The following is a 24,088-nucleotide window of genomic DNA, read 5'->3' as shown; positions in this document are numbered from 1 at the left end:
CATGATCTTCTGAAGAGATTCTTACAAACCGAAAATGGCGCTTTCAGTCCTCAAGAGAACGGATCGACATGCTTTAATGGTGAAACGCCGCACTCATGTGCCCACAAGCAACCTTAAGCAATTCGAATTGTTTATGCCGCAATCGACAGCATCGACCCAACCATCGTGGTTAGAAAAGCCTTTGCCTGAATGTCCCAGTCAGCGAAGACGGGTCACTGAGCTCATGAGTAGCGCGCCGACGACACTGCATCGCTCGCCAAGCGTGCGCTATCAATCCATTGGAAGACCTGTCAAGACCATCGATCGAACGAAAAGGGAAGCCGTCTTGATTCAATCGCCACAATCCAATTCACATGCTACAATTGTCAACGGTGAGGCTTCCAAGCACAATCATAGACATGAAAAGTCGTCCTCGGACTCCAAGTCCGATATGGATCGAAAGCCCAACAAAGGCTCGGGCATCAGCAAAAACGCTGCTGTCGACCAACAACAGCAGACAACATCTCTCGGAGACAAGAACGTTCTTTTGAAAGTATGTGATTCGACCGAGTCTCAAATGGCTTCTGTCCCCAACAACGTGCTTCCACCGAGAGAAGAGCTCGACATGCAACCAATTCCAGTCGACATCTCTGCCTTCGCGGTATCTCCATTTCGGCAATGGAGGCCCGGGCTCGAGTTCGAAGCTTCCACGAAAGTTTTGGACGATACGAATGAATGGAAAGGAAGCATCCAGGCTTCTCTGCAGACGATTACGACTCCCGCATGGCCTCATCAGACCAGTTGCACCCCATCGCTCTGCTCGTCCTCGCACGATTCAGGCAGTGCGAATCCTGCAATCTCAAAGTCGTCCTCTAACGACAAAATCGCCAGTCCTACTACCCATCTGGAGCGGCTATCCCACATGCCCGATCTCGCAGATCTGACAACAACGATGGACCGAACAAGCAGTTACACCGATGAAGTGAAGAGTCCTGTCCTTGGTCGTCCAAATTCTGTAGAAGCACAATGGCCGCACGTCCCGGAACTATACCATGGCAGTCGAAATACTCAGCACCTCGCCGAGCAGTACCGGACACTGTTGGTGGAAGAGATGGCAGCTTTGCGATCTTCAGATGATGTCCCTCTACCATCGGGTGTTCCTGACGATACTCACGCTCACGCGGAAGCTGGCGATAATCGCCAGACTAGCATCGTATGTCTTGATAAACACGATAAGTCGTGCAGCAAGTCATGCGGTTTGCCTGAGAACACGATCCCAGCGGCTGATGAAATCAGATGCGATACTTCAGTTGCTCAGTCTTACATCTCGAGTATGGGCGCTGTCAAGGACCATCAGCCGCGGCACCTTTCTAAGAAACACGCTACAACACCAGCAATCCTGCCAAGCAGCATTGCTTCTATGTCCGCTCCGCCACCCAAGATCAAGATTCGCCCTCGCGACAAGCACAACGAAGTTGACCAAGCGATCTCTCCTCTACAGCTCGACAGCACAGAAGATCCAATCCCAAAACTCAGAGCCCCTAGTCAGCTCTCGACAACTCGCCATCACCGCCCAGGCAGCCGTCCGTCATCCAATCATCCCGCCTTCCGCGCCACCACCACCAATGGCAATGACAAGTCCAGCCTAGGAATCAGAGGAGGAACTACCTCAGCACATCTCTCCACGCAAGTGTCTTATGCAGATTTCAATGCTGCATTGCAACACCCCGACTTGACAAACGAGCAGAAACTTGCGGCGATTGAGGCGCGTCTTCTGGAGATCGATGCCTTACTAGCGAGATCGAGGCTGAGGAGGACTAAAAGTGGGAGTGACAGGGAGGGACTGGCGAAGGTGGATGTGAGCTGAGCAATATGGGTCTCTGTTCGAAGTTCTGGATCGGGATAGCCGTGACATTATGTGAGTACGAAATACTATGGATGATGATTGAATACAGTTCCTTGGGGTAGATCGACGTCATACGTGAATGTGGTACAGTATTATCATGTATCTCTTACGCATACCTATCTTGGTAAACAGCTATCTGATGAAGGTATGCTGAAGAGCTCGATCATTGTATTTTTCCCTCGTTTCTGAAAACGCAGTCCACTTGCACATCACATGCAGTCATCCCGATCCTGCTTTAAATCACAGGACAGATTCGATTGCGGTGAACGGAGTACCGTCCCGCAGATCCAGAGTACTGGAACTCCTCACCTTGTGAATTTGTCTGGACGGTGTTCACGACTACTCATATTTCAGCATGTTCAAAGACTTCCCCCCTCGAGGATTTACTCAATATTACAAGTATCGCGTCTTTTGACAATGTGCTGGTATCTCCGAGGAGTATCCTCCAGCTTCGCAGAGCAGACTCACCTCGAACTGTCAATCGGCTGAATGTCACAATTCCCCTGCTCCTCAACATGCTCTCGCGCCCTCCAGATCTCAACTCTTCCTCGGTGTCGTCGAAATCTTTCGTCATCGTCATCGCCATCATCATCGTTGTTTGTAAACCTCTACATCTGATAGATTTCCTGCTCAATCGTGACCCACGAGAAGCAAAATCCATGTGAACCTTCAAACGTGAGTCGCGTCGCTAGCACATTCTCCGCGAGTCCCAGGTGCGTACTCTTGTCGCCAACTTTTGGATCCCTGTCGGCTGCAAACGCGGTGATATTTTTTTCTTTTGGCGGACAGTACCAGGCCATCTCTGCCGCGGAAATACTCTCGTTCGATCGATCGATGCAGCCCGATTCCCCAGATACTGTGGTTGGCTGTTCATCGATTTTCGTCGTCACTCTCGTACTCGCTGGCCGTTGAAATGAGATCGACCGCGCGCGGGGAAATCGTGCTGGGCTACATAGCGGCTTCGCTGCTGGCGAGGGGCGCTGATCATTCAATTTCGTTCCGAATGTGAGCCCATCAGCTTGCGAGTGGTGGCAACCTAGGTACGGAGGACCAAAGCTACGAAGTGCGGGAAATCCTGCCACTATTGCTTCCGCAATGTGAGAGCCGCCGAATGGGCGTTTCACCGCTCAGCGTAATGCTCGAGGATCACACAACTTGTTTTGGAATCCGGCCTTTCTCCCTGGCTGCTTGGCTGTTTGTCCTGCGAAAGCGGTAAGTTCTCGATATGTCGCATGCCCTGGCGGGCGTATGATTTCGACGTGAATCAGTCAGCTGCCACGGAAGCGAGGCGCGAACATCGCAACTCTGTGTCTCTATGAAGTGGGAATCGCGAGCTACTTGGTCATTTTGAGGGTGACACTTTTTGAGCTGCGGCCGAGTGCTTCGGTATTAGAATGATGTTCCGTGGGATTGGGTGTCCTCATTATTTATTGTTACGTCTACAGTGCTCATGCGTTGAGTGATCAAGCGTAATGTGTGTACCTAGGTAGTAACGGTTCGGCAGCATGCCGAACCAAGAACTGGCTTACGGGCGTATCACGACAATCTTCTGTGATTCGGCGGCTGTGTGGAATGACTGGGCTTCACTTGACCTGTTCACGCGATGCAGTCAACCAGGCTTCGCCGGCCTTGTTGCCACAACTTCTCAGAGCTTTGGATGTCTTTCTACCGTAAGAGCAAACTCGCACGATGCGCGGTACGAAACGCATACTGTAGACATTTGGTTGCTCACGGACCGTTTCGATGATCGACAGCGGGGTGGCAAATAGATAAGTCACGCGGCGGCATGAACCCAATTGCGTGTCGCGGACAAGGATCTTCAAAGCGGGCGAAACTACTCCGCGCGCAAGGCCGTTGCTATACGGCTTTGCGAAGTGGTTCGCTCTTCCGTACACACAAGTGCCTGTTGGCACACTGCCTTCTGGCAGTCTGCGGAAATTCCTGTGAATCGAACAGCAGCACGATACGGGCGAGCCCCTCTCGCGCAATCTCGCTCACGGACCAGGAAATCAACGAATGAACGCCTATCACGACAGGAAGATGCGCATTTCCCCAGATTTTGATCGGTCGGACGGTAGACCCAGTCAGGCGTGTCAGGGACATGAGCGACGATCGAAACCAAGAGGCGGCGTCGTGATCGCATGCGAGAGATCAGTGCGGGCAGATTGAGATATGGTTAAGCGCGTATGTCCCTTTCTGCAGTCGAGATGGTTGGGCCAATCTGCCAGAGAACAATCATGTCGATCCACCGAGGCAGTGAGGACAGATGCTTCGAGATTGCCCAGAGGAGGAGATTGACAGAAGGGTAGTTCACAGATAGAGTTTTGCATGAAGCTTGATCGTTTGTTTCGCGATAAAGCCGCGGATCGTGCCTCTAGCCACTCGTCATTGGCTGAGGATGCGGGTGATCTTCACGACATAATCCACTCTGAACAAATCTCCCCCCCTGCTGCGGGCAGCGGCGTTGACAGACCGCCACCAAAGTGACGATCCAGGAGATTCATGAAGCAGCGGAGTGTCCAGAGCTCGTCTCGCCCGTTGAGTCGGCTTTAGTCATCGGAGAAGGTACAGGTGGATCTGCTCTTGAGGTGTATGATGAAAGAGGAGTCGCGGATGAAGTGCGGGTGGCGTCCAAAATGCTTGTTCCATCCATCCAGCTTACGGCCGGTTGAGACGCTCAGCAGCAGCAGTACAGGACACCACTACAGTGTGCGTTACCCTTGATTGTGCTTACCGTACCTTGCATGTCAGGGAATGCGCATCAAATTGCTACACACTCGTGTCACTGTTGAGAGGATATATCAAGGACCGGCTTTCATAATGTATCAGCCCGCGTCACAGGTCGACAACATTCGCATCATCTATGAACATTGATATCAATAGGGTACGGGTCCAGAATGCGTGAAAGAAAATGAAATGGATGGGACGGAGTTACCATGGCCTCGGCAGTTATCTCACGATCAATAGGCGGTCGGGAAATTTTGCGATCTGATAACAATGATCCGGCCCAGAGGGTTGAAAACGTCAACGAGGGGATTGGATGGAGCCTGGTGAGCGTCTGCGAGACATCTTGCAGCACTATCGAGGGGAGCATTTCTCGTGATAAGCTGTGATGTGACCTATAATTGCGCAAATGATACATAGCAAAAGCCCAATCGCTGTTATCATAGATAATACGCCCATCAGAGAGGATTACGTAGGTACTGGCCAAAGTGATGATGAAGACGAGCACCAAAAAGACATTGGTAGCTCCCGGCTGGGCCCAGATGTCCGTCGCCTTCTGATTCATTCTTATGCCACGCGAAGAGACTGCGTACCTGTACATGTACTGTATACAATTGATGATGTACTGAACTTATTCGTGATGAATCACTCCATGGATGGTACCGGGACTGGCATCGATTGCGTTGAGACACGCGCCGGCCGTGTGTGGAAGTGGTGGAAGCTTTGGCGCCAACTTTCCTTCCTTTCCCCACACTTTCTGACCTTTACGCCCCTCGGCTTCGGCGCGGGAGGCGCGCCAGGCAGTCTCTCAACAGCTACGGCCGAATAGTGTTGAATCTGTACATTGTACTGTGCATGGCGAACGAGCACGCCGCCAACTATTTACCTACTACGACCACCGCTCCTACATCTACTACATATATCCTTTGTATCCAACCTCATTCTCCCCTTTCTTCCCTTCACTTACTATCATCACCTTGCTGCGCTTTCAGATTGCAGTTCTGTGTTTCAGCAGACCGTTTGTCCTTACCAGAAAGTGGAAGAGTCGGATCATTGGCAAGTTACTTGACAAGCTACACACTCATACCGCCACCGCGATGCCTTCGCATCAGCCAACTGCAGGCATGATGGCCGTCGACCCGGCATACCTCTCCGAACAACCCTCATCTCTCTCAAAGCCGGCACCGGAAGAGCCGGTCCGCAACCCCAAGTATGACCCGAAGAAGCCTCACATCACCGAGACCCCCATGACGAGGAAGAACTGGTACAAGCATGTCAACTGGCTCAACGTCGTGCTCATCATCGGTGTTCCAATCAGCGGCTGTGTCGCAGCTTTCTGGACACCTTTGACCATCAAGACCCTCATCTTCTCCATTGCATATTACTACGCTACCGGTCTCGGTATCACCGCCGGATACCACCGACTGTGGGCTCACACTTCATACCAAGCTACTACCCCGCTCAAGATCTTCCTCGCTGCTGTTGGTGGTGGTGCCGTTGAGGGCTCTATCCGATGGTGGGCTCGGGACCACCGCGCTCACCACCGTTACACCGACACCGACAAGGACCCCTACAGTGTGCGCAAGGGTCTCCTCTACTCCCACTTGGGATGGATGATCATGAAGCAAAACCCCAAGCGCATCGGACGTACTGACATCTCCGATCTGAACGACGACTGGGTTGTCCAGTGGCAACACAAGAACTACTTGAAGACTGTCATCTTCATGGGTCTGATCTTCCCCATGCTCGTCGCTGGTCTCGGCTGGGGTGACTGGATGGGAGGTCTCATCTACGGTGGCATTCTCCGCATCTTCTTCGTTCAGCAGGCTACCTTCTGTGTCAACTCTCTCGCTCACTGGCTCGGCGACCAGCCCTTCGACGACCGCAACTCTCCTCGTGACCACATCATCACTGCTCTCGTCACTCTTGGTGAGGGATACCACAACTTCCACCACGAGTTCCCTTCGGACTACCGTAACGCGATTGAGTGGCACCAGTACGACCCCACGAAGTGGTCCATCTGGCTCTGGAAGCAGCTCGGCCTCGCCTACGACTTGAAGCAGTTCCGCTCCAACGAGATCGAGAAGGGTCGTGTTCAGCAGCTCCAGAAGAAGCTTGACCAGAAGCGTGCCAAGCTGGACTGGGGTGTCCCGCTTGAGCAGCTTCCCGTCATGGAGTGGGATGACTACGTTGACCAGTCCAAGAACGGTCGCGCTCTCATTGCTGTCGCTGGTGTCGTCCACGATGTTTCCGACTTCATCAACGACCACCCTGGTGGCAAGGCCATGATCCGTTCCGGTCTCGGCAAGGACGCCACCGCTATGTTCAACGGAGGTGTCTACTTCCACAGCAACGCCGCCCACAACCTGCTCTCCACCATGCGCGTCGGTGTCATCCGTGGCGGCATGGAGGTCGAGATTTGGAAGCGTGGCGGCGCTGGCGAGGAAGGCGCTCAACTCTACAAGGACGCCAACGGCAACCGTTTGGTTCGTGCCGGCGCGCAGGTCACGAAGGTTATCCAACCTCCGGCCAGCGCTGGCGCGGCTTAAAGATGTTAGCCAAAGTCTCGATTTGAGGTTTGCCTTGGCCATTAATATCATGCCCCACTTCCTATTGCGTGTCTGTGATGATGGAACGAAAACGACGGCGGTGGCCCCCGAAGAGGGTGACACACCACGCGAACGGAATTCTCTATATACCTTTTAGCCATTTCCTTCTTCTTTGTTCGCCATTCGATACCTGAGTTTGTCTGCATCGTCAGCATGAGCGACAATTTTCTATTTCTCCTCAGGTTTCATAGATAGATATCTTGAATTACAAAAAAACTTCATATCATCATGTTCACATTTATGTCTTAAATGCCGGTGTTTTCTTCTTGTCCGAGACGTGCACAGGATCGCAAGCAAGTTTCAAGTCTTAGTATTCCCATTCCCGTCAGCCTTGGCAGTGCGTTGTTCTCATCCGAGTTGTACATACGATTTCATGCATCGCGATGTTGGTCTTCAGGTACTTTTCTTTTCTCGTCTCTCTCTCCTATTGCTGACGTGCCCAGGTGTGTTTGGAACGATTGCAATCGGACGGCAGCGGATAAAGCAAAGGGTGAGACAAGTTTGACTCACGCCTGTGGCCTTGAAAGGGTTTGTTTTTATGCAGCTACCTGGGGATTTATCGGCAGCCGGTCCTGACAGACGGTTGCATAAATACCGGTGGAAAACCTTACACCCATGTATGCCTTGCCCGCAAGTTGCTCGGGTTCGGCATGCGTAGGCTCCTAGGCAGAACATTGCTTGCCCGCTGTCAGCAGGAAACCACTCCAAGGTTCCTCTCAAACTCTATATCGACTTCAAATTCCCCAGGCCTGCACGAATAACGCCGTCGACCACCGCCAATTCTTCACACTTTTCTTGATTGGTCTTGTGTGCACGATTCAATACTACCTACTGTAGGTACATTCAGGCATACCCTCACCTCCTCCTCTCATCATTTCTTGGTTCTGCAGCATCTGTCACTGTCACACTCCAGACGGCTTCGCAGTTGGAGAAGTGATCGACAGCTAGATTCTCCACCTCGTGTCTGCTGCATAATTCCTCTTCCTTTCGTTTCGACGTCCACGTATGCGCGCCACCTTTATCGCAGAGACAGACGCTGCTCTGCTCTCAGTCAACACGCATATCGAATTGCACGATTTCTCCTACCTTATTTTGAACATGACACATCACTTTCGTTAAATACAAGGCATCACTCCCATCTAAGACCGCGCTTTCGTCATCATACGCAAGGAACAGCCAAGCCTCGGTAGCTCTTTCCCCGTGCATAATTTGGATTCAACTCACTCCAGTAACGTCAGAACGATTTCATCCAGGCGACGAGACCAAGCAAAGAAGCGATCCTCCGCATCAGTGATGTCGGATGTATGATTGACGACCACTCACATCGCTACTGGCGAACCCTCAATCCTTCTCCGTCTTTTTTCTTTCTTATTGGTCTCTCCGCCGCCTGGGCAATTCCCAATGGTGGAGCGACGATGGCACAAGAAGTCGCGCAATGGCTGTGATCAGTGCAAGCAGAGACGCGTCAAGGTACGTTGAATATTTTCAGTCGCTTTCATATTGAGTTCCTCCCGGGGTGCTTGGATAAGGCTTTACGCTCGATGAGGTTGGCTGCAGGCAGGGTCCACGATCCGATACAATACTCAAAGCAAGTACAAGTGAGGAGGAAACAACTTTCAACATAAACGAAAGGCAACAAGCAAGCATGCAAGCCTCAACCGAGAAGCTGAGATGCGCGGATATGTAATTAATGCAGTCACGCCATGCATCATCGTCGCAACGCGCTTCCATTACCGTGCTCAGACTCCTCATATCAATTTCGTTCCACTTTACTGACCGATTCCTCTGTTTACACACCGATAGTGCGATGAGACACGACCAATCTGCCGTGGATGCATTCGACGATCTTCGGAATGCAGTTACGCTCAAGACTCGAACTCCACACCAAAGCCGACGCTGCATCAACCGCCCGTCAAACAATCATCACAGCCACACCAAACACCACGACTATCGATCTCGTCTTTATCCGCCACGAATTATGCAAGTCCCGATGACCCCAATACGCCATCAATCGCCGCAGCATCGCCCCTATCTGCCGCTCCATCCAATCACAGCGTCAATCATGTCCCTTCTTACGCAGTCGAGATGGAGATCATGCATCACTTCACCATACGCACTTGGCAGACCTGCGACGCTGCCACTTTTCCATCATCGTTCTGGCAGGAAAGCATGCCGTTACTGGCTATGAAGCATGACTATCTCTTGTTCGCTCTAATGAGCTTCACTTCTTTGCACATGGCTTTTCTGCGCCTTCGCAGTGACCCGGAGGACACAAACGGTGAGGCTGCACGCTATACTTCGCTGGCCTTGAATTACCGTGACCGCACCCTCAAGATCTTGCCCACGCTCTTTGAAAACCCTTCTCGTAATCAGGCTGAGGCCTGTTTCTGGGCGTCCGCCCTCATCGGCCTGATCGGATTGGCTACATTCACAACACCTGCTGCGCGACAATCCTCGGCCAAGGCTCAGCTGCTGCAAGTGTGTCAGCTCTGGCGCGGTACCGCAACCATCGGAGCCGTATACGCGCCTGTCGTTGGAGAAGGTTACGCGGAGTCCTTCAATCCCATACCGGATGGGGTCCCAGTCGGTACTAGAGAGATAATGACCGTGCCTGTTGAAGAGTCGACCATCCACCTCCCCACACTTCATCCTGGCGACGACGACCATTTCCACGGCATCCCATCGCCAAATCCGAGGGGAGTAGCTGCAGCGGTAGTTGCTGCAGCTCGGAGCGAAAGTGATGAATTGCCCATCATCTCTCCAATTGGTGGCACACCTGTTGCAAACGGATTCAGCCCCTCCTCCGCATCAGACCTGGATCTCCATTTCGAAGCCAAGATCTTGCAACTACGCCAGCTCATCGTCAGCACGGCTCTACCGCACGCCAAGCTCACTCCTCTCCTCACGGCCATCGATGACTTTTCTCGCGCACTCGTGCTGTACAAGACTGCGGGCTCTGAGTCCGGGATCATGGCCTGGGGACCCCGTCAGTCGCCGCAATTTATTGAGGACTTTCAACGCGGAGATTTGAACGCCTCGCTGATCGTGATTTTTTATGGCGTTGGACTGCACCTTGTCAGGCACGTCTGGTACGTCTCGGACTTGGGCGCGAAGCTGGTGGCGGAATTGATACCACTCTTCGAGCAGGACTTAAATTTGGCGGCGGCGGCGGCGGACGGTGGGAGTTTTGGGAATCATGGCATTAACGCGGTTGAGTTACCACTACAGCCAAAGGTTGAGGATGGCATGGAGAACATGGATCTGGATGGAGTCACAGCAGATCACGATGGTGTCACGATTAGTGGTGGTGACCGTATGGTTTCCGACGGTAATGGCACTGCGAATAGCAGCATTTCGGGTGCAAGTTCAGGCAGCGTCAAGGGCACAGGCGTGAACGAGGAAGCTTTTTCTCGAGCGAGGGAGAAGGCTGCGTTGATCCGTTGGGCGATGGAACAGATCGCTTCGTGAGGGATAGTCCGAGATGTTCTCAATCATTGAAAGTCGAAGAACGACGTACAAGAGGAAATCGAAGGTCATATACATGAGGATGGAAATGTGCCGCCCTGGCTAAAACCATATATCTCGATCGAAAGGCCGTCAGAATTGGAAGCGGGAAGAGCTCCATTGAGTCTCTTACCAATAACTTCCGGAAGCATTATCGGAAGGCGAGACTCCGCTCAAGGCCGTTCTCTTGCGCCGGTCTCCGCCATGGGCATCAATGAGAAGTCACAAATTTCTAGAGCGTGGAGCGCCAACCGAAGACACTTCCACCTGTTCAATGAACAACCACAGAAGTGTCTCGCTCGCGATCGCAAGGTCCCGACAAGTTTAAAGACAATCGTTGCCCAGCGTACACGGAGGGACAAGTTACAGACTGCATCGGCGCCATCGCTTGAAGAAATCATGCTCGAAGGAGGAAGCAAGGCTGGATGACGGTCGGTATCGTGTCCTCATATGTGAATAGCAAGCTTGACGCCGTCTCTCCGCCTTGCTGAGTGTTCTGTGCGCTATGTGCGCAAAATAGGGCAACGCTGGGCGTAAGTCGCTTTTTGATGCCTCGACAGAACTTCAGCCATGTAACCTGCTCTCCTGGATTCTTTAATAGCGTGCCAAAACTTTCGACACCTGCATGCAAACTTACAGATCAGCCAGCCGATCACATTCCGAAACACAATAATGAGTGCAGCGAGGCTGTGCCTGCTAGATACATGCTATGATGAGCCACAATATTTGGGCCATGCTGCGCAAGAGGGCGCCGACGACCACAAACACAGTTGTTCAGACTCATTGTGGTTCTTTTAAAAATGTCTTTGACATCGTTGAAGCACTGTGGTCAGCCATGATTCAACCCGGAAATCTACTGAGCGCGCCAGCCTGCATCGTAGCACACGCCATCTACCATGCGTCTGCTTTCACGCACGCCCAGCGGCCAGCTTAGTCTGACTTCATTTGACACTGATGTCATCCATCCGTATGCGATTCTATCGCATACATGGATTGCTGATCAGGAAGTCACATATCAATAACTCCTTGGCAATACGTGCCTCCATAAGACTGGCTAAATATACTCCGGTTTTGCCTGGATCAAGCCGCTGCAGATGACATCAAATATGCCTGGGTGGATACCTGTTGCATTGAAAAGTCTACTAGCGATGGAGGGCGAGCGATAGAGATGACGGAGCAATGCTGGGAGACACAGAAGAGGGTGCTCGGCGAGGAACATCCTCATACTCAAATGTCCGCAAACAACCTTGCGTTCTACAGGGCAACAGTCGCTGCTGAAACACACGACGGCATCCAAAATGACGGCCCGGGAGGGTCTTCGAGTCGTCTCCTCCAACAAGGCATTCCCGAGCCAAGTCCTCCAAGAAAGAGACCCCGGCATTGATGGCTATCCAAGAGATTGAACTTCCTCGAGAAATGATCTGGATTCAACAAGCATCAGCTCTTCCGAGGAAAAAAAAAGTTGGTCCTCAAGGGACAGAGCCTCGGGACGATCCAACAGATCTTCTTTCCTCGAAGAAGAGGGGATTCGAGACAGAGAGCGTGGACTGAAGACTTCGGAACCCATGAAAAGTCGCAGAGAGCTTACCATCCCCATGTCGAATAGAGGCCATTACAACACTTCGCAAATCAGTACATTCCGGGTTCCCAAAAGTTCCTCGACTTTCTGTGCAGAGACAGGAAGGGAAGATAGACATTGAGAGCTTCCTCCTCTCCAAGAATTCGACGCGACCCATCGCTCGAAACGAGTGTGGAGCAAGGAGACGCTGGGGCCACCCAAAAGATCAAGCACGCAGAAGCGGAAACACGTCTGCAAGAACATCTCCCATCTTTTTCTCTCTGTTCCGTTTTTGATGTAGCAGGCCCCATTGAGATGGGCTTTTTCCGCAAGCTACGGCTTAGCCATGTCTGCCATCCAGGGAAAAGAAGATTTGGCACGGACTTGCATCTCTTGCTATGCCGTGCGCGATGCCTCTGTGCTGTCGTCTTGCTCGTTCCTTTGCTCTTGCTTTGGCACGGGATATCTGCTGCTGTTCGAATATGAAAATCCCTGCCATTTCCCTGTCCGAGGGTCAAATCGTGTTCAAATTCCTGAACATAGACGCGGTGCTATTGACTAATGAACCCCGTTGTCAAAATGTTCAATACTCTTTCTCTCATTCAAGAAATAAAATCGTTCACCGCCGGTTTCCCAATGCTGATAGAAATCATCAAAACCTTCGTGTGGTATCTCCCGTTCTCTCCCCTTCCTTTCCTTTCACTCCCATGTTCATGCTGTGACCTGGAACACTGGTCATTTTCTCCATATCGCATCTCGCCCCACCGACAATCGGCGCCATCCCTTATCCGCAGCAGTAGGTGATCTCGCGCTCACGCTCTTGGCCTGGTACACTGTCTGCGCGTCAGTCTCTGCAACTCACCAAAATTGTGAAAGAGGGAAATGGTTCACGACTCACGGTAAAGCGATGCTCTCCCAGCCGAAAATAAACGAGCCCAAAAATGCGCCGAGGAGAATGCAAATGATGATGTAGCCATTGTAATACATCGCCAGTAACATGACGAAATACGCCACAGCAAACTGTAGGAGGTGGAAGGTCGCGCGGATGAGTTGTTGGGTGAGCGTTGGGGTGAATCGTCGAGCAGCGCCTGCCGCAGCGGCGACGGTGCTCGTAGCGGTGGGCTTGTTAATGGCGTCCTCGTCGTCGTCGCTCGAACCTGCGGTGATGGTGGCTGTGGCGTTGCCGGATGCGCCATCAGCAGCGTCGAGCTCAGCGATTCGTTGTTTGACGATACGTGCATCATATTCCTTCGCAGCTCTCCGGAGGGCTTCTAAGGACATGACGAGTAGTACAACGCCGACACATGTGGCAGCAAAGGTGCCGTGCGAACGGACGTGCCAGCTGCGAGCGATGAAGCCTGGGAGGGACGTTCGTCAGCGACAGTGAAAAGGCTGAGAGCACTTTCGCACAGCTGTTAAGGACTTACAGGAATCAATCGTATACCAGTTCCACAACATCTGGATGTACGGCTTCTCGTCAGTATTCCTGTTCCGTGTCTCCTCTTGCGTCACTGTTGGCTTTGCTGCTCTGCCTCCTTCTTTCTGTCTTTCTTTCTTCCTTCTCTCTACCGCCATGCACCACGGACGAGGACTAATCTTACAGAAATCTTGCAAACTGTAGGGCTCATATCCATGCCTCCCATCGACGAGACCACTGTACTCGTAGGAGCGGCCATGCCTGTGACGATGGAGGTGACTGCTGAGGCGGCGGTTTGGCTCATTTCCATGTTGTCGGCTGTGAATGCGACTTGTTGGGCGTTCATTGTGATGGCTCTGATAATAATAATATGTGTTTTTGGACACCCTCTCGCTTGTCGAGGGAAGCGGTAGTGTAGTCAAAACTTGCTCAAACTCTCGCGGAGGAGTGTGTCGTAATGTCGGCACGGTAGGTCACGGGAGGAGTGACGATCGGTAGGAATTCTTGGTGTTTGGTGGCACGGGGTGACAAGATACAATAGTAGTAGCGGCGGCAGTAGCATTCGCAGTGTCTAGGACAAGGGAAGGCGCTGTGGACGAGAGGAATATGAAGTGTAGGGGAGAGAAGGATATTGTGAGCTGAGCCGGTACCAAGAAGTAGATGTATGTATTGCGGAAGAGCTGTGGCTATATACAGGATGGCACTGTGATTTCTATGGATTCGGGAGTGTGGGTGGAAGGAAGAGGAGCGGTGGTGGTGGTGATGAATGACCAACCATAGTGTGTGTGTGCATGAGTGAGGGCGGTGATAGTACTCGGAAGGATGGTGATGTGATTGTTCAGTACAATACGCGACTGAAATGCGTGGAGAGACCAAAACCAGCGCTGGATCACGCCTGTGTTTCCCCACCACCACTACAACCACCACCACCACCATCGCCCACGCCCGCGCCGGGAGATGGACAAGACATTCAAGCGACGTGGCGGTGACCGCCGACATTGGTATTTGCTATTGTAATACTATACAGTACTGGAAAGATTTCGAGCAAGGGTCTCAATCAGTCCCACGATTTGGTCCCCTTCATTATCATTCTTCTGCGGATCTCATTGTCACATGGACTATACAAGGATAGACAAGCCGGTATCTCCTTACGATTCAAGTATTCGTGTGGTACCGCAGCGGCAAAAAGGGCTGACGTGAGACTTAACATAGTCCCTAGAGATTCCGTCATCCAGGCTTTCCCAATCTGGGCAGATCTGAGCAAGTTTCCATTCTTTGCGATATACCATTATAATCAATCCGTTCGGTTGTGTTCGCGAGAATCACCCTCACCACATCTGATGTGAAGATGAACAGGCAAGAATACCGCTAGCACGTCTATCCGCTACAGGAGATTCGACGGATGCTGGCCTGACACGAAATCCAGCATTCTCGACTTTTGAACAAAGAAAACTACACAAACGATAAAGCTCGGTGTCCGACTCAGCGGTCTGCTACAAATATCGCCATTGGTCCAAAAACAAAAAGTAGGTACTTTGTACTAGTCCATCTCATGCAACACGACATGCACGTCTTGCTCGCGTCCATCTCGACGTGCTCAGCACGCGACCGCCTACGAGGAGCGAAACCCTTGCCCTTGTGCTGTGTAGCCGCGAAAAGAAAAAGGACATCTCCATGGTGCCTGCAGTAGGGGTTCGGCGAAAGTTCTATAACCTCGGCGGGACATCAACCCAATATTTGGGGATTATCTTGTCTATAAATTTATAACCTTGTCCTTGAGATGGAGACCATTCAGTCCCGAGGTCCCTCAACGCAGGGCTGTGAAAGTGGCACATGCGACATTCATACGACGATTAGGTGTTGGGTGTTTGAAAATTGGACCCTTGCATATGCGGGCGGAGAGGTGTCTCGGACAACGCGTGGGGCTGCACTGTTTCTTCGTTATTGTGTAAGCTGTTGCTCTGTCTTTCACTGGTACACGACTATGCGCGCTGTCACATGTGCAAGGTATCACATGTGTGCCCGAATGACACATAGGCATTCCCCTCGAGATGCTTCGCAGACAATAACGAATCAGAGTTGATGGATGGGATCTTGGAGGCCAACAATTCTCATGTTGAGGCGTTGTCATGATTATATAGTAGTAAATGAGTATACACCTGCATGAGACAGCGAATCTGGGGCATCGCGACCCCAGAGCCTTGCGAGTATTATCGGTCGCTGCGAGCATATGTTCCGTCACAGAAGTCAAAGCTGTACAACTCTCGAGCTGATCAGGGACGCGAGTTCTATTGCGAGATAGTCCTGCATTGAGGAGGCGAGGAACCTAGACGATTTGAATGGTCGTGAGTGTATCGACTAGGGTTTATACTAGGGTTTGGGTTATCCTCACGCTCGCACACGTGATATGTATCTGCCTGCTCGCCTGCCATCACCATCACTTCACAGTGCGTACATAGGCCATCATTCGGGGACCGATCCACCTTGCTATCATTTCTTATTGCAAAAATTCAATACCCATCGCGTCGTCCAAGCCTTGGATGTGTTGCTGATCGACAGCCCTATTCCACATCCGTGCCGCATGTCATCCAGAACGGCATCCAAGCGTATGCGATATTGTGGCGGCGCGATTCTGCCTAGAATTCACATGACCACCTGCAGCATTTGTGTGGGTATTGACGGATGTGACCGAGCAGGATGCAGGATGAATCAGGCCTGGAAGGAAACTTGAGTAAAAATGGCATCGGAGGACGTGTGAGAATGTACCGTCTGATGGGAGTAATGATGAGAGGCCCAATGGTACTGGCACTGTCAGCACTGCAGATCTGATGCAGATGGATGGCAATGATGTTTGGTACGGTCCTGAATTTGAGTGGTGATCATCTGCGATTGACGACAGGTCATGCATAGAGATTTCGTGGATTTGATTTTAATGTGCACGTTCACCAAGGTGCGGTCCTGGACGTGTATGCACGGTCAGACTATATCCATCAGCAGAATCTACACATTGGTATCAGCCGTCGACATGTCGCTCATGCCAGCTTTGGCATTGAGGACGAGTTGTGGCGTCGCAGCGGCACGCGAGCAGAGGTGGAGGTGCTGGCGTCGGCCGCAGTCATCACTACAATACGGTTCATCCAGAGAAGAAGCGACCAAATATCAACAGCGGCGGTATGTGACCCACCTGATGTTCCTTGACGAGTGTGCAGATCACCCGTATCAACGATTAAGAGACATTATCACAATTCACTCGCGCGCACTGCTTTCCTCTCCATTCTCCCCGATGGATAAGCAGCAGCGATGCCAAGCCCTAAGGATCCCCGACGATTGATGGATCGATACCCGATTCGTCTGGACAGGACCGGGGCCTGAGCGCCGCACGCGCGTGGCAAAGGGGATGATCACAAAACGGTTCCCGCTGTATTCTCTCGAGTTCTGGACCTGCCAGAATGTCTCGGTGCCAGATGTTGAAGCACTTTGTGATCCCTCTTTTTCGTCAAGCTCTCCTGTCAATGTGCATTGCTACCTTCCCGATGCTGTGCAGTGCACTCACAATGGTAGCAATCGCTGCGCGCACGTTCCTCACCTCCTTCGATACGGTGCTATCAGCTCTCCATCCTCCTACAGGAATAGCCTAGCATCGAATCTAGATTATTCGTAAAAATGATGGAGAAGCAAGATGTGCTTACCTCTCTTCGTTTGCAATGGACATGATGCTTCTTCTGCGTGGGTCATATGCGATGGAGAAGACTATGACTGTATGGAGACGCGAAGAACTCTCATGTACCCGGGCCTTTAACATTGTCTGCAGCAGAAAATAATGCCATGTCTCCTACAATTCATCTACTGTAGTATCGTGTTCAAACGCCGAAGGATCCATTTTGCTGTAGCGTGCGGCGGCCCCAGCGGCCAACGTTCATCGGCCAGCCGAAGGTGCCCATCTGGGTGAGTAACGATGAAAGGGTGTGGTGTGTGAGAACAGCAGCAGGCGGCGGGAATTCCCTTTCTCTCGACCCGTCTTGCCTGGTGCTGTGCACCACTCGTCCCGCCAAGCTTCCCATCAACTCTGACGCCAGCGCTCACCACCTGGACAGTCTCCGATTCCCCAATCTCGACTTCACTTCTCCTTCATACTGCTTGCCTGTTGTTACAACGAGAATGTGTACTGAACATTGAATATCCGACAGCAATCCACCCAAAGCGAAACTTACAAATCCATCCCTCGGAATGGTCGACGCCGGTGATAGTGTCATCCCACACTCACCGCGAGGCCGCCGCCCTCTAATGTCATGAAGTTCCATCATCTGCAACACCGGATGGTCGCGGCGAGGGCGCGACTGCCTCTGACAATGCGCGTTTCCATCCGGGAACAACTAGCCTGCCTGATCCTCGCCTCCTCTCTTCTTGGCCTGATTGTCATCTCTCTCTCGGTCTGGTACACGAATCACAATTTCGTCCTCGATGTCGCCTCCTCCCGGTTGCGCAATGCAGCTTCGCTCAAGGCTGCACAGATCTCTGGTAATTTGGAGCTTATGGAAACCGTTGCCGGGTTCATCACAACGCGTACATCCATACAGAACAGTCTTGCCCGCTATGGAAATGGTACGAACCTCACCTCGGCCAACTTTGAAGGCGCCCAAAACGATATCCAGTCTAGTCTGGGTGATATCAACTCCAATGGGCATGCTCTGGCTCTGCAAGCTCAAGTCTTCGCCCAGGATATCAGAAATCGAAGCGCCAGTGTCAGCGTCCTCCGCGCCACGGGTCGGACTCTGAGACCTATCGAATTGCCCTGGTATTATCCCAATGGAACTCAGATTAATCTCGGGGACGTTGGCGTAGGCTATCCGAGCATGCTGTATCCCAACCTCACGATCGCGGAGGACCGTTTTGAGAACTTGACCGTGACATCCGCTGTGTACAACGGCAAACGCTTGCTCCAGAATTCCACCTTGGTTCTAGGACCCTTAACTGTGAATGCAAGCTTTTCTCTCATTTCACTCACCTTGCCAATCCTCAACAGTACCTCTCGCGCAGATGGACTTGGCTGGCTCACTGTAGTCATGGATGCGGCGCTCATTAAATCCGTCATTGCGGCTCCCGAAGGCCTTGGCGATACTGGTCAGACGCTACTTTTTGGCCCAATAGGTCCATCCAACCTATTTGACGCGGGTGTCCGATATGACGAAGAGACCGGGACAAGGCCAACCTATGACGTCCGCTATCTATTTCCACTCAATGCAAATATGAGTGATCGCCATCCTGACCACGTGGCCGGCACTGCGAACAAGCCTTTTTCTGCAGACCAGTACCCCGCTGTTGATGCAGCCATTACAGAGAGGAGTGGCGATGTCGATAATACTGATACCTTGATAGACACGTACAACGAGGCAGGAAAGTCGGTATCGGTTGGCTATTCGCTCACACCAAGCCCGATGGTCGATTGGGTGATTGTGGTTGAGCAAGCACGATCGGAAACCTGGGAGCCGATCTATCACCTCCGAGATATACTCCTGGCGTGTGTTTTCAGTGTGGTAGGCTTCCTCGCAATTGTGTCCTTTCCCATGGCGCACTGGGCGATTCTGCCCATTCGGCGGTTGCGGGTCGCCACAGCCGAGACCATGGATCCCCCGAAATCAGATGATATAAGCTACACGTCTGGCAGCGAAAAGGCTAACCCCTACGCGTTTGCCTGCAAGGATGGGGGCTTCATGACTTCGACGCTGAAATGGCGACCGCGACTCGATGATCCCGAACTTCAACGTCGAATGATGGAGGACAAGCCATTCCGAATTCCCAACAAGGTCCGAGTGGGCAAGCACCTCGTCAAAGATGAACTGACAGAGCTCACTACGACGTTCAACGAAATGTCGGATGAGCTGTTTGTACAATATGCGCGACTCGAGGACCGTGTTCGACAAAGGACTTTGGAACTGGAGCAAAGCAAGAAGGCGGCAGAAGCAGCTAACGAGACCAAGACTCTTTTCATCGCCAACATCAGTCATGAATTGAAGACCCCCCTGAACGGTATTCTTGGCATGTGCGCCGTCTGCATGCAAGAGGATGATCCATCGAAAATTAAAGAATCCCTTGGTATCATCTACAAGAGTGGCGATCTGCTTCTCAAATTACTCACAGATCTACTCACTTTCAGCCGAAATCAGGTTGAACAGGTTGCCACCCTCGAAGAAAGAGGATTCCGATTGCGTGATGTCGAGGAACAAATATACGCGCTATTCGCGAAGCAAGCCGCAGAAAAGAAGATTGACCTCAAGATTATATTCGACGACATGTTGTTTGAAGGAGAGGTTGCAGGTACTCAGACTGGCTTATACCAGGCACAATCACGCACGTCGGATTTGGACACTCGAAACCTTCTCCTATGGGGCGATCCGCACCGCATCCTGCAGGTCGTCATCAACCTCGTATCGAATAGCCTGAAATTTACTCCCGCTGGCGGGAGTATCACCCTGGGGATCAAATGTACTGCGGCGAAGTGGGTCGGCGTCGGAATCACACCGTCGGGATCGTTGACATCGACGCCGCTCCGGCGTTCTCTAACCTTCGACCGGCGTCACAGTCTGCATTACGAAGACACACTGCAGCAAGGTACCGCGAATCTGATCAAACCCCATACAGCTATCGCTAGAGGACGACAAGAGGGTTCTCGATCGCTTCCGCCTGGACAGGATCTGCATTTCGAATTTGAGGTCAAAGACACTGGGCCGGGTATCTCAACAGACATGCAGCAACGCATCTTCGAACCTTTTATTCAAGGCGAAGCCGGATTGAGCAGACAACACGGTGGTGCTGGACTCGGGTTGAGCATCTGCTCACAGCTCGCAAGCCTCATGGGTGGCTCTATGAGCCTGAACAGTATTCCAGGCCAGGGAAGCACATTTTCTTTCCATTTGCCCTTACGTCATGTCCAGCAGTCGGAATGTGAATCGTTCACAGCGAGAGAGGGGAAAGACGTATTCATGGAGGACTTTAGCGGGTGCGGTGCACCACAACCCTCGCCGTATCGCCTTGACGAGAAGCGTCCATTTTTTGTGGATAACGAGCTGGCACCGCGCCGTCCACCTCTCATCAAGCGAATATCTGAAGCGGCCTCATCGCTGGGCGCAGAATCGCAGACACCGGGCTCGGAAATGACCGCCAGTAGCCTTCAGGAATCCGTGTCTCAATCAACACCATCGACCGGAATATCACCAGAGGCCCTCGACGAGTCGAAGATATCATCGACCACATCGAATAGTGACATCACTGCCGCCATGACCGATACATCGTCTGCACTACCCATCCGTGTGCTTGTCGCCGAAGACAACAAGGTCAACCAACTGGTCGTCCTACGCATGCTTAAGCTTGAGAAAATTGTCGACATTACTCTCGCCAATGATGGTCAGGAAGCACTCGAGATCGTGCAGGCGTCTATGGGAAATTCTTCGTGCCCCGCATCCTCTTCGTCGTCATCGTCGTCGTCGTCGTCGTCCTCGTCTTCTTCACCCCAAACGCCGTCTCCTTTCGACATCATCTTCATGGACATACAGATGCCGCGCCTGGACGGCCTGCAGGCCACTCGAGCCATTCGCTCCGCCGGTTTTCGCAATCCTATCATCGCCTTGACTGCCTTTGCTGCAGAATCCAACGTCACTTCATGCCATGAAGCTGGCATGGATTACTTTCTCGCGAAACCGATCAAGCGTGCTGCTCTGAGAGGCGTGGTCAAGGAATACTGCGGAGTGGCGCCGGCTACCTCTACCTCAGTTTCGACCTCACCTCCAAAGCCAGAGTACAGCGCCGAGATGTCTCCTGCTAATGAGAACGGCGCTTCTGGCACTGCGGAGAACAAATCTCCCGTCCTGCCTTTGGACAATACGACCAGCAAAGAGTGAACTGTGGAAAAACGCCACAATCCACGTTCGACATCTCGCTCTTTCTACCACTACGGCGCCTCCTCGGATCGGTCCTGCGTCGTTCACATGTTGCAACATTTCCCATTTGCATTTTCTTCTCGTTCTGTGCTTTATTAGATACCCATTGCGCTTGTATTTTGCACGCCCGCATCGTCAGGCACATACCATGCCTCTCACACAGATTGAGCTTTCAAGACGATTTCTTTTTGACCGTTTTGGCTCACGTCTGTACTGCTATGAAGCAATTTTCAAGACGAAATTTCGTCTCCGAACCTCTCCGCCATGTACACCATCCTATTTGGCATTCTTATTTGCTTTTTCGATTCGCGTCTGTCCGTTTTATCTGCTTTGTTTTTGGTCTTTGTTATGTTGCGCTGATCAGCGCTTTTGACGATTTTCCGTTTGGTACTTCCCCTCATCTTTTATGCTCGTTGTTCTGTCTTTTTCCGACAGCAGGGGAAAAGTGAGCATGCGATGGCGTTATATGGCACTTCTTGTTGTACTTCTTCATTCGGAGTTCTCAATGGGGCATGGAATGTCCATTTGGCTTTTGCTTTATTGGTTGCGCGGCATGGGACTATGTGTGCCACTGACGAAAAGCATCGATCCCGTTCGGTGCGAGGAATGATTTGAGTTCTTTTTGCTGCTCAATGTATTTCAAAACTTTTCGTACACGCTCATGTGCTCACGCGCGCGAAGTACAGAAATGATGACTATTTTTGGCCGAAATCGAAATTCATAGTGACGGAGTTCATGACGGGACTATATCTCATCTCCTGACTTTCGCATTCCGCCTCATTTACCACCATCCTCATCACTCTTAAGACCCCCTTCAAAATCCTCCAGAAACTTCCACCGCCCAACGTCCTTCCACCCTTCCTCCGCCCAGCCATTCAAGTCCCCAATCGGCCACTCCGGAATCACCCCCTTGAGACTCCAATCGTGCGCCAATAGCACGAAAACCTCCGCACAGGCATCCAACTCAACGTCCTTCTCCAGCGTCTCGCGGAGCTGGTCATCATCGTAGATAAGCGCAAATTTGGGATCCGGGTAGGAGCCCGCGAAGGGATCGATCAGGCTGAGTACGGGTGTCGCGTGTGGTTTGGTAGCGGAAGATGGGAAGAGAGGAGAGAAAATTCCTCCGGGACAAATTGGAGAGTGGAGATGTGGGACTGGTGATGGGCTGATTTCTGACGGCAGAGGCGTGTAGATTGAGGGCCGGATCTCGCCACAGTGGTGCGCGCTGTCGCCGCCTAAGAGAATAAAGGTTGGAGGGGAGACGGTGGTGCGGGCGAGGGCGTTGAGGTGGCCTATGGCGTGGCCTGATGGTTTCCGTGGTCAGCTTGAACTTGTTTGGGGCTTGTAGTAATGATCATAAGGTGTCGCACACTTACCTGGTGCATTTAACAGATAGAAACTCCCGTCGCCGAAGTAATCCAACGCCTCGAATCGTCCGATTCGCAATGGACTCTTCGTGAAGTCCACCTCAACTACGTCCCGACCTGCAAAGTCTGACTCTAATGTCTGAGCATGCGGATCTGCTGGGTATCCAGGCATGAACGCTTTCTTGCTCCCTGGTCCGACGATCAATTTGGTCGTTGAGGGGAAGGTGGACACATCACCGGTATGATCGAAATGGAAATGACTCCAGATCACCGCGGAGATTTCCTCCAGACCGATGCGATGCTCAGGAGCCGCCTCTGAAAGAACCTCGCTGACGTTCTGACCGACTTCTAATTTCGTGATGATCCCTGAATCCATCAAGCCCGGAATGCCTATCGCGGGAGCGAGATTCTGCCAGTCCTTTCGCACGCCGAGATCGTAGAGCAGCCGCTGTCCACTAGGTGGATGCGTGATGAGGATAGACCAACAGCCGCATCGCACGCGGTCGAAGCCTGGGATCGCGGGCTGCCATACCATCGAGGCGGGAGCACCAACTAAGTTCAGGGTGGTATCGATGACGCTGACCCGGACAGCGGTGGTAGATGGCGGCGCATTGAGAGGTGGAGGTCGGGGTGGAGATGAGGATGAAGACGACATTTTGAGGGACGCTTTGAGTGATACGCTGGGGAATCTTTGTCGTTTTAATTCCAGGGGAAGCCTTTTTCCGACTAGCGATAGTTTGGATTCTTGATAGGCGAGGTCTTGCTTGGGCTCTTCATGAGACCACAGGAGGGAGACGTCTGGACTTATTATAATGTGGATCCGACTTGCTCGCAATCTATGGATCACGATGAATCAACATGCTCTGAGCCCTAATCTGGCTTTCCAGGCTGGAGCAACATTGTTGTGTCAACCTCCAGGGCTCTTGAAGATCGACGCTCGCGGCAGGCTGTGCATCCATAGCGCGTGTGCCGGTGTCGGTTGCTCGTCTGAGTTATCGCCCTTTGATTGTTCTCACCTGATCTCAAATGGCGCCCGCTGAGTCGGAGGACAGAAGCGAAGATCAACATGCCTCGATCAGGGTTGTATCGT

The 24,088-nt window shown here is 52.1% G+C and overlaps 9 protein-coding genes across 9 annotated transcripts; 4 read left to right on the top strand and 5 right to left on the bottom strand.

Annotated features, from left to right (window-relative positions):
• Positions 1-34: 34 nt before the first annotated feature.
• K489DRAFT_412847 (uncharacterized protein) lies at positions 35-1,846 on the top strand (the record flags this gene model as incomplete). Its single annotated transcript, XM_033607977.1, has 1 exon — positions 35-1,846. The coding sequence occupies one exon, from the start codon at positions 35-37 to the stop codon at positions 1,844-1,846; it is 1,812 nt and encodes a 603-aa protein (XP_033456574.1).
• A 137-nt stretch (positions 1,847-1,983) lies between these two features.
• On the bottom strand, positions 1,984-3,074 carry K489DRAFT_68630 (uncharacterized protein). Its single transcript, XM_033608837.1, has 3 exons — positions 2,607-3,074; positions 2,354-2,552; positions 1,984-2,224 (listed from the first exon to the last, which is right to left on the bottom strand). Exons 1-3 carry the CDS (start codon positions 2,757-2,759, stop codon positions 2,121-2,123), a joined length of 456 nt encoding a protein of 151 aa, XP_033456573.1. The 5' UTR covers positions 2,760-3,074; the 3' UTR covers positions 1,984-2,120.
• Positions 3,075-5,379: 2,305 nt separating this feature from the next.
• Positions 5,380-7,449, top strand: K489DRAFT_363029 (putative delta-9 desaturase protein A). The gene has a single exon (XM_033602675.1). The coding sequence runs from the start codon at positions 5,707-5,709 to the stop codon at positions 7,156-7,158; it is 1,452 nt and encodes a 483-aa protein (XP_033456572.1). The 5' UTR covers positions 5,380-5,706; the 3' UTR covers positions 7,159-7,449.
• A 573-nt stretch (positions 7,450-8,022) lies between these two features.
• Positions 8,023-8,957, bottom strand: K489DRAFT_383768 (uncharacterized protein). The gene is made up of 2 exons (XM_033605692.1): positions 8,457-8,957; positions 8,023-8,404 (listed from the first exon to the last, which is right to left on the bottom strand). The coding sequence occupies exons 1-2, from the start codon at positions 8,504-8,506 to the stop codon at positions 8,266-8,268; spliced, it is 189 nt and encodes a 62-aa protein (XP_033456571.1). The 5' UTR covers positions 8,507-8,957; the 3' UTR covers positions 8,023-8,265.
• On the top strand, positions 8,300-10,791 carry K489DRAFT_68495 (uncharacterized protein). The gene is made up of 2 exons (XM_033608836.1): positions 8,300-8,688; positions 9,022-10,791. The coding sequence occupies exons 1-2, from the start codon at positions 8,620-8,622 to the stop codon at positions 10,684-10,686; spliced, it is 1,734 nt and encodes a 577-aa protein (XP_033456570.1). The 5' UTR covers positions 8,300-8,619; the 3' UTR covers positions 10,687-10,791.
• Positions 10,792-13,064: 2,273 nt separating this feature from the next.
• On the bottom strand, positions 13,065-14,043 carry K489DRAFT_412844 (Ctr-domain-containing protein; the record flags this gene model as incomplete). Its single annotated transcript, XM_033607976.1, has 4 exons — positions 13,065-13,113; positions 13,179-13,638; positions 13,708-13,738; positions 13,882-14,043. 4 exons carry the CDS (start codon positions 14,041-14,043, stop codon positions 13,065-13,067), a joined length of 702 nt encoding a protein of 233 aa, XP_033456569.1.
• Positions 13,826-14,802, bottom strand: K489DRAFT_68464 (uncharacterized protein). The gene has a single exon (XM_033608835.1). It carries the CDS (start codon positions 14,694-14,696, stop codon positions 14,127-14,129), a length of 570 nt encoding a protein of 189 aa, XP_033456568.1. The 5' UTR covers positions 14,697-14,802; the 3' UTR covers positions 13,826-14,126.
• Positions 14,803-18,046: 3,244 nt separating this feature from the next.
• Positions 18,047-21,592, top strand: K489DRAFT_325727 (uncharacterized protein; the record flags this gene model as incomplete). Its single annotated transcript, XM_033601847.1, has 3 exons — positions 18,047-20,249; positions 20,292-20,623; positions 20,684-21,592. The coding sequence occupies 3 exons, from the start codon at positions 18,047-18,049 to the stop codon at positions 21,590-21,592; spliced, it is 3,444 nt and encodes a 1,147-aa protein (XP_033456567.1).
• Positions 21,593-22,408: 816 nt separating this feature from the next.
• On the bottom strand, positions 22,409-23,653 carry K489DRAFT_373381 (uncharacterized protein; the record flags this gene model as incomplete). Its single annotated transcript, XM_033603418.1, has 2 exons — positions 22,409-22,935; positions 23,008-23,653. 2 exons carry the CDS (start codon positions 23,651-23,653, stop codon positions 22,409-22,411), a joined length of 1,173 nt encoding a protein of 390 aa, XP_033456566.1.
• Between the last annotated feature and the right edge of the window lie 435 nt (positions 23,654-24,088).

This window comes from Dissoconium aciculare (genome assembly GCF_010015565.1).
Source record: "Dissoconium aciculare CBS 342.82 unplaced genomic scaffold K489scaffold_13, whole genome shotgun sequence".
Taxonomy (NCBI): Eukaryota; Fungi; Ascomycota; class Dothideomycetes; order Mycosphaerellales; family Dissoconiaceae; genus Dissoconium; species Dissoconium aciculare.
The sequence above is the reverse complement of the archived record's forward strand: the minus strand, read 5'-3'. Positions and strand labels throughout refer to the sequence as shown.